The 9,448-nt window shown below is 41.5% G+C and overlaps 3 protein-coding genes and 1 pseudogene across 3 annotated transcripts; all 4 read left to right on the forward strand.

The window, feature by feature from the left end:
- The first annotated feature begins 936 nt into the window (after positions 1-936).
- Positions 937-1,955, forward strand: LOC133713791 (acyl-CoA-binding protein-like). The gene is made up of 4 exons (XM_062139823.1): positions 937-1,037; positions 1,270-1,387; positions 1,467-1,529; positions 1,658-1,955. The coding sequence occupies exons 1-4, from the start codon at positions 1,020-1,022 to the stop codon at positions 1,726-1,728; spliced, it is 270 nt and encodes an 89-aa protein (XP_061995807.1). The 5' UTR covers positions 937-1,019; the 3' UTR covers positions 1,729-1,955.
- Positions 1,956-2,814: 859 nt separating this feature from the next.
- LOC133713775 (stress-response A/B barrel domain-containing protein UP3-like) lies at positions 2,815-3,917 on the forward strand. Its single transcript, XM_062139806.1, has one exon. It carries the CDS (start codon positions 2,861-2,863, stop codon positions 3,671-3,673), a length of 813 nt encoding a protein of 270 aa, XP_061995790.1. The 5' UTR covers positions 2,815-2,860; the 3' UTR covers positions 3,674-3,917.
- Positions 3,918-4,891: 974 nt separating this feature from the next.
- Positions 4,892-5,883, forward strand: LOC133713785 (stress-response A/B barrel domain-containing protein UP3-like). Its single transcript, XM_062139814.1, has one exon. It carries the CDS (start codon positions 5,027-5,029, stop codon positions 5,732-5,734), a length of 708 nt encoding a protein of 235 aa, XP_061995798.1. The 5' UTR covers positions 4,892-5,026; the 3' UTR covers positions 5,735-5,883.
- Positions 5,884-7,726: 1,843 nt separating this feature from the next.
- LOC133727098 (transcription factor MYB1-like) lies at positions 7,727-9,180 on the forward strand (annotated as a pseudogene).
- Positions 9,181-9,448: the final 268 nt, after the last annotated feature.

Consider the following 9,448-nt stretch of genomic DNA (forward strand, 5'->3'; position numbering starts at 1 on the left):
ATCTCGCGTGATATGTCAAGGTGGAACTTGCATTCAAATTTGGATAGCGACGTGAATTTGGAAGATCAGAGTACATTCTTGAGGCCGAGGTGGAGCTAAGTAGATTGTTTGGATAGGGAGGAGTGTTTGGAGTTCGATAATCAGAAGATGCATGGAGAATGACGATCAGTCCCATGCGTATGCAAGCAAGCAATTTATGGAACAGAGAGAAATATTTATCTCATGCATGATATTCTAATTCTGAAGTAACTCTTGTCCCTACCGCTACGGATAGATATATATGGTCCTGTCTTATCGGCCGTCCTCTCCTCTCATTCTTTAAATTGGTGAGATATAGTTGTCTGCTCACTGTGCATGCCCAAAACCTTTTATCCTTATTAGGCCTTATGTACCCTACAACACCATGATCAATAGTATTATTTGTTATGTGACTCTTTTTTCCTTTTCCCTCCCGAGTTCTAAAACCATACAACGGAAAGTTTTTTGACCCATTATATGGAGAATTATAGTTACCAACTAATCCATTCTTAAACGTTGTAAAACTTTCGCTACAACATAACGTCCCTACATATCGGGTAAGCACTAAGCCAGTAACCAGTAATGTGCAGTCGCAATATGAAATCCTATCGTATGTGTGCACCCAGTATATAGTGGCAATATGTACCTTGTCTCAGAAGAAACAAGGCAGAGGGGAAATAATGACCCTGACAATTATATTTGTATGAAGCTACCTAAATATTGTGGTGGACCAGAAGTACTCGTTCCTCGGTTAGTCCAATCAATGTTTTGGTGCCTCTGTAATTTGTACCACTGGAGCAGTGGAGCTAGCTAGCTACGTACTCCATATGCCCCATGTTATTATGTAGATTCATTGTAATCATCAAGACGTGTATATGTATACAAAAACTTCTTTGTCAATCTCGCCCACCACCAAGATCAAAGACCCACAACTCATAACAACCATTCATTCACACTACTTAACCTCCTTCATTGCCAGCATTAATCTCTATCATTCTACAATGGCTCAGGCTCTTCAGGTTCACTCTCTCTCTCTCTCTCTCTCTCTTCCTTTTTTTTGTTTTCTTTATATATTCAAAGAGGATCAAAAGATTTCACTCCTACTCTCATAGTGACTCGAACCCAGAACCTGGATCCTAGGTAGTGGGTGCTATAATCACTGAGCTAACACCACTTCGTCTCTCTCTCTCTCTCTCTCTTCCTGAATACAAGTCAACTAATTGATGTGTTATTTGCATGGTCCTAATTTAGGAGGAATTTAAAGAGTATGCAGAGAAGGCCAAGTCTCTGCCCTCAACAACAAAGGATGCAGATAAACTAGTACTCTACGGCCTATACAAGCAAGCAACCATCGGCTCCGTAAATACTAGTTAGTAGTCGTAAACCCCTTAATAAGTTTACTTTGCATAATTTACCCACAAACCTTAATCCTTATGTTGGTGATGCAGATCGACCTGGGTTCTTTAGCCCAACTGAGAGGGCCAAATGGGATGCTTGGAAAGCAGTTGAAGGTACCTAGCTAGCTAATACAAATAACATAACACTAACTATAATTTATCATTGAATTATTTTTCAGAATATAGTGCATCTATCTCTTGTTAGTACTGTTATCAACTTATTGTATGTGAATGTTACTCAGGAAAGAGCCAAGAAGAAGCGATTGCTGAATACATTGAAAAGGTGAAGCAGCTGCTAGCAGCTTCCACATAAACCATTGTTCAATCTACAAATGTAACAGAATTTCCATGCATCGTTTCATAAACATTCATATGCAAAATGTAATAAAGAGGTTGCAATCTTCATTGCGTTGTGCCGTTGTAAGCATAAATTTCTGAACATTGGCTGTTGGATGAAGTGATCCTAAATATCATAGAGGAATGTGATTATTATTGGACTTGTAAACTTTGATCCATTGTTAAATTTTTATGCTTTGAACACAGCATGATCGAGCAAGAGCTTATTAGCAATGATAGAATTTTCAGCAAAATGTTACAAATTTAATCTCGATAAATCGATAAAATGAGATGGATTGAAAACATTTGATTAGATTTGGGCACAGCTCCTCAAATTAAATAACAAAATAGTAGATATAGACACAAAATCAAGAGGCATGCGAAAACTCATACAATATGTGTCCCAAAATCTCACTCACTCAAACAGAGATAGTTATAACTTATAAGAGGAGTGTTGGATCCATGTCTTTACACCAACGAGACACAGAGATCAGCCATATTCGGGCTTTGGTTTTGAATTCCAGTGCCTCAACTTCCACAATTTTTTTTCGTATATAATTGCGACATTTCCTTTCTTTAAGATGACAAATGTGACAATTAATGTGTGCCATTTCCAGCATACCAATTTTTTCTTCAACCCTAGACTCTTTTCCAGCATCAAAACACAAAATAACTTGCATCCATATATAGTTTTTCAGAGAGTCTTCGGTACACGGCGTGAAGATACACGCACCGCTGAGATTGAATGATTTTGAGTGATAAATAACGGACCCCACATATAGACGGCTGAGATTACATAGTTGGTGTTTGTGGACTTACACCGCCGTGTGTAGAAGAATTTTCGATATTTTTGGAAAACCAGGGAATTGGGCTCATTTTCTGTAAAAAAAAAAAAAAAAAAAAAAAAACAAGGGTAAACTTGCATCTCCAACTTTAAACAGGTCCAGTACTATCATCTGCTAATAAAATTAACTTGGGCCCGAGTTAGTTCAAAGATAGAATTGTAAACGGGCCCAATCTAGAACCGGAGCTGCCCTCACATCACTATCAAAGATCAAAGTAAACACAGATCACTAACTCACCCACTCCGATTGCATTCTCCTCCGGATATGACGGCGACTGTGTGTCTCAAGGCCACTCGCTCCTTCTTAAAGTTAAACCCCCTTCCATTCTCTCGCTCCCTCTCACATCCCAAACACCACCACTTCCTCTCTTTCCCCAAAACCCGCATCTCCAATTTCGCCACCGTCACCATGTCGTCATCCTCCGTCGTCGAGCACATCGTCCTCTTCAAGGTCAAAGACGACACCGACCCCTCCAAGGTCAACTCCATGGTCAACGGCCTCAACGGCCTGACCTCCCTCGATCTCACCCTCCACCTCACCGCCGGTCCCCTCCTCCGCACCCGATCCTCCCCCTTCGCCTTCACCCACCTCCTCCACAGCCGCTACAAGACCAAAGACGACCTCGCCGCCTATACCGTCCACCCGGGCCACCTCAGCGTCGTCAAGGAGTCCGTTCTCCCGATCTGCGATGACGTCATGGCCGTTGACTGGGTCGCGGATGGGTTGACGGGCCCGGTGGGTCCTTCGCCGGGGTCCGCGATCCGGGTCACGTTTTTGAAGTTGAAGGAGGAGCTGGGGGAGGCGGCGAAAGGTGAGATTTTGGAGGTGATTAAAGGGATTAAGGGGAAGTTCGGAGAGGTGGGGCAGATTAGTGTGGGAGAGAACTTCTCGCCGGCAAGGGCTAAAGGGTATTCGATTGCTTCAGTGGCGGTTTTCTTCGAGGGAGTGAGCGAGATGGAGGCCGTGGATTCGAAGGAGGAGCTGGCGAAGCTGGAGAAGGACAAAGTTAGGGAGTACTTGGACAGCGTCATTGTTCTTGACTATGTTGTTCCATCGCCCCAATCTGCAAGTCTCTGAAAAGTGAAAACTATCGGATTTGGGTAATTTCACATTGTCCGTCCTCTAAATAATGTTGTGTGGTTTTGGTGAAATAAGGTGTTTACCAAAAATTGGCTGCTGGAATTTGGTTTCAGGTGTTGGGCGTTCTCAACACTCTCTGTATCAACTATTGACCTATCAGACTATCACATATTATGATTGATGCTTGATGCATCATGCATCATGCATGTCTAGACTTTCAATTGCATTCATAATTTCATCCCATGCATTTGTGTTTCCCAATTTTTCAAGTCAACCTTTCTTCAATTACTTTCTTGGTTTGTGATGTAAGAGCAGGTAAAGATACAGGATGATGCAAGAGCAGGGCATATGCACCTCTAGTCTCTACTCTCTAGAGGCTAAAAGGTAAACTGACTTTTTTAGGCTTTAAAAGATATAGACAGTTCGTTACTTTTGGGGTTCTAGCCCTAAAGCTATAAGCTATTTAGTGTATTTTAGTTTGTTGCACTGTGCGCTTCATCCATCCGCTGCATATGCTGCAACCCCAAACCGAATAAAATTATTAGGCCACGGATCATTACCCATATATCAGACTTTTGCAACGCATTTCTTGCTGTATGACCAAAGGATTGTGTTTTGATCCCAAATCTAAGGGCCCATTTCGCCCTGTAAACATAACAGGAAGCCCTTCATAATGAAGCCCCCGCTGGGCAAGGGACCAAGAATATGGAGAGTTGATTCATAGAGTAGGGAGGTGGTTTCCAACAGGTGACCTCTGTAATCGGATAAACCTGAGATGCCAACCAAATGGTTAAATGGTTTCAATTTGGCTTTTCTCATGAATGATTTTTGAGACGAACCTAAAACAATGACAACCCTGTCTCTTGATTTACACGGTATTGGGTGGACGTCTTCAAAAATTACATTTTCCATTGTCCTCTCTAGAATGAGCCTATACATACACCGACCTCTTGTAGAGAAATTCTTAGGTGGGGGTTTCCCCACCACGTGGCATTAGGGCCACCCAATCAGAACAAAGATTTTTTTTTTCTTTTCCAAAAATGCCCCTGCTCCTTAAATGTACAATACCCAAAAGACTCCCCTGCTAGGCAGTGATTGGTCTGCCGCATTGCCACGTGGTGCGGGTGCCCCACGCAAGTCTTTCTCCCTCTTGTATATGTGGTTTTCATGAAGTTCAAATTGGCATGAGGGGTCCGCCAAAAAAAAAAAAAAAATTGGCCCCAATTTAGTACCGGAGCTTCCCGCCATCACTATCAGTAAACGCAGATCACTATAAACCTATTCCAACCCCATTTCATTTCTCGCGCACTCTCTCTCACCTCCCAAACCCCATCGCACTATTTCATCAGGATGTCGTCATCGCCGGCCGCCCAAACCGTCGTCGAGCACATCGTCCTCTTCAAGGTCAGAGACAACGCCGACCCCTCCAAGGTCAACGCATGGGTCAACGGCCTCAACGGCCTGAGCTCGCTTGATCTTACTCTCCACCTCACCGCCGGTCCCCTCCTCCGCACCCGATCCTCCCCTTTCGCCTTCACCCACCTCCTCCACAGCCGCTACAAGACAAAAGACGACCTCGCCGCCTATACCGTCCACCCGGGCCACATCAGCGTCGTCAAGGATTTAGGCCTCCCTATCGTTGATGACATCATGGCCGTTGACTGGGTCGCGGATGGGCTGACGGGCACTGTGGCCTTGTCCCCCGGGTCCGCGATCCGGGTCGCGGTTTTGAAGTTGAAGGAGGAGTTGGGGGAGGCGGCTAAAGGTGAGGTTTTGGAGGTGATTAGAGGAATTAAGGGGAAGTTGGGAGAGGCGGGGCAGATTAGCGTCGGAGAGAACTTCTCGCCGGGGAGGGCCAGAGGGTATTCGATCGCGTCGGTGGCGGTTTTTAAGGGAGTGAGCGAGATGGAGGAGGTGGATTCGAAGCAGGAGATGGAGGAGGTGGAGAAGGACAAGGTTAGGGAGTATTTGGATAGCGTGATTGTTCTTGATTATGTGGTTCCGTCCCTGCAAGTGTCTGGAGATACATTATCTGATTCCGGTAATTCATACTATTAACTATGTTTTGAAATAAGGTTTTAATTATCGGATGTAATGTACAGGGTTTGAGTTTGAAATTTGGTTGCTGGAATTTGTTTTGGGTGTTGCGCTTTGTCAGTGTATATCAGATTATCAACTATGAACTATCACATTGTGAGGTTATTTCATTTTGCATTCATTCCTGAATCATAATTATATCAGAAACTTCTACATATGGGGAACTATTCTTTGCCTGCAGAGAATGAAAATTGTAGGGATGGACAAAATTGAATGAAAATTATTATGCACGTATATATGAAATTTTGAATGTTCTCTACAATCCCTTTACGGGCTTTTTCACGCTAGCTAGTGGTCGATTAGTGGTTCTATTTCTTCCATTAACACGAGGGGTCGACTGATCTCTGCGTCTAAGTCAATCCCTCTCTTTGCAATTGTCTGCAGATATTACAAAAAAGGGTCGTGATGCAACTGCGTAAGGCTTGATCACAATTTCTAGTTAGTCATCCTCTTTGTCACCATACCCACCTGTCGAACATTCGACATTCATATATAGCTAAAAGCTAGCTAGCTAGCTTGTCAGGACAACAATGTGTACGTTACTATTCAACGGTTATATACAACTGAAGGCTAGCGTTTTGAGACAACAATGAGCACGTTACTTATTTAAGTCACACAATATAAGTGGTTCACATATACATCTTATCTCCTGGATTAATTTGATGGGAAGGACCTTAGCTTGAGCAGAAAGAAGAACGTGTCAACATTTCAGAAGAGTCCGTCCCCTAAGATTCAGAAGATACAACAAGTAATGAAAGCAAACTTTTTATGGAAAGATATTTTACCAAATTTTATTACCGACCTTTTTGTTCCAACCACACTTCAATTATGTTCTCTTGGCATTACCATCCAACCATATAATCACATGGTTCATATGGGATTTTTCTTCCGACAATTCTCCACCTCCTCTGTGGAGGGCTATGATGACTATATCTTTTTCGTCAAAGCCAAGAATAAATGGGTTCCGACATGGACAAGCTGTTATAATTTTCATCATAAACATTGATAAAGTAATCTGGGGTTCACATCCAAAACCAATTGGCGATGGATGGAGTGGCCCAAACCCTTATAAACCCATAGGCAATGTCCAATTTTTCCCATGTGGGATGTATATATTCTCAACAAACATATCAACTTGTACGTGTCGAACATTTCTTTCTACTAATTCAATCCTACCTCAAGAATTAATTTTCCGTTTGTTTTGTTAAAGGACATTTCTCTTTACGTTTCGAAAATAGAAAGAGAAAAAAGAAGAACAGTCAAGCACGTATTTTGTAGAGATTTTAGTGGTTCTGTAGCGGATATTGCTAGCTGCGTGTGGCCTTCGATCAAACAGTGCAATAAGCATAATGCACAATAAAGTATGTGTTATGCTATATATATATATATATATATCCAATCTAGAGCGGAGCTCCGCTTTGAAATTAAAGTGTGAAGTTCGAGTTTTCGATCACTTTTCGGTCGCATATCCACATCTCGACCGTTCAGTTTTTAGGTACTTCTGTATAGATCATCTCTGCAAATTTTCAGCCAAATTGATGATCATTAAGGCATCTAACTCGTTTAAACCAATGGACGGACTGAATCTGTCAACCTAAACCGTACTAGCTTTAAGGCACTTATCAATGTCTTAACGATCATCATTTTGGCTGAAAATTTGCAGAGACGATCTATACGTACACTAGTATCTAAAAACTGAACGGTCGAGATGTGGATCTGCGACCGAAAAGTGACCGAAAACTCGAACTTCACACGTTAATTTTCAAAGCGGAGCTCCGCTCTGGATAGGATCTGTATGTGCGGACGTCCGCCCTTGATCGGGCCTCTATATATATATATATATATATAGATATATTTATGTCTCTGCAGCTTGCACATCTACTTTCGACTTCAACATTCATCTTAATTACAGTGTGTTTGATGGAAGTTTCTACTCGACGTACTACGTAACAAGAAATAAGAGAGAACCAGAGAGAGATAGAGATGGGAAGAAAACCCTGCTGTAACAAACAAGGGGTAAAAAAGGAAGCATGGTCTGTTGAGGAAGATGAAGTCCTCGTTCACTACGTAGAAACACATGGACAAGGCAAATGGAGAGACATTCCTCAGAGAGCTGGTGATAATATAAATGCATACGTATAGTTGAGATCGATCCATCAGTAACCTAATAAACATTTAACAGTTTCGATCTGTATGTTATGCAGGGTTAAACCGGTGCGGAAAGAGCTGCAGACTGCGATGGCTGAATTATCTTAGGCCGGATATCAAGAGAGGAAACATTTCTGCCGATGAAGATGAACTCATTTTTAGACTACACAATCTTCTTGGAAACAGGTATATATGTGTTAGGACTTGGTCGTATTAGGTGTACATACATATTTATAATACAGAATATGAGAATATATATATATGTATTTTTGTATATCGAGGTACAGTACGTAGTCCTCTTTTTCACTTCTGCATCTCTCTCTATTTCTTCTTATTCTTCAATCTCTCGAAACCTAGCTAGCTATACTACATAATATATATTATAAGTACGAATATAATATATTTTACAGTACTGTATTGGTTAAGACGTTTATGATAGGTGTATACATTGATTGAATTAGGTGGACCCTTGTAGCCGGAAGATTGCCTGGACGAGTGGACGAACAGACAATGAAATAAAGAATCATTGGAATACTAATTTGAGCAAGAGGTTATTACAGCAAGCTCCACACAATGACATTGAGGCTCATGATCATCATCATCATCATCAGCATGATGAATATCCTAGCAAGAAATTAAAAGAAGCTGAGGATATAATTTACACGGAAGATCAAAACAAGGCCATTCGAACAAAAGCATTTGAGCTCATGAAGGACCTAGTTATCCCATCTACTATTGCTCTTGATGATAACAGTACCATAGACAACTCCCATCATCATGAAATTGAAAAGGCAATATCCTCTTCTTCTTCAGTAGTGGCTGATCTTCACCATCAAGAGCTGCCGAACTCGTCTGCTACTTTTGTTATGGATTTTGACATGTACTTATCCAACGAGTTGAAAAGCACAGATGTGGCGGCGGCGGATGGAGAAGGAGGATTCAGCCCTCTTGATTATTTCCCAGTTGAACAGGGAACCGATGAGCTTGATCAAGATTGGATATTCTTGGAGGATGCTTTATTAAGGTCGGAATATTGGAAGGCGAACCATCACGGACCATTTCAACCGAGTAATGTAGATCATGTGGATCTCAATGCCTTTCAGCTTTTCTGAATTCAGAAGATGCATGATCAGTAATATTCATGAGTTCTGTATTATTGTGTGGAAGATTCAGTTACACGTATCGCTTTTGTGTGTGTGTGTTTGTCCATTTCAAGGTCCTTAAATTTTAATGTGGGAGAATAACACTCCACATTTTCTCACGCTCTCACGCTCTCACATATGTGGAAAATTTTGAAGTCGCATGCATGGATAATTTATATTAGGTGACATAGAGAATGTGTGGTCATTAAATATTCACACCTGAGTGGAATCTATTCCGATATTATGCATGATAAGATAATATATGGGGACTATTTGGAAAGAAATATGACACATGATATGCATAAAGACAACATGATTCAAATCGTTTGCTTTTTAAATTTAAATTCTTTTGAAAGACAACATCAGGCTGAAAATCGTAGTCAAT

This window comes from Rosa rugosa, chromosome 1 (assembly GCF_958449725.1).
Source record: "Rosa rugosa chromosome 1, drRosRugo1.1, whole genome shotgun sequence".
NCBI lineage: Eukaryota > Viridiplantae > Streptophyta > Magnoliopsida > Rosales > Rosaceae > Rosa > Rosa rugosa.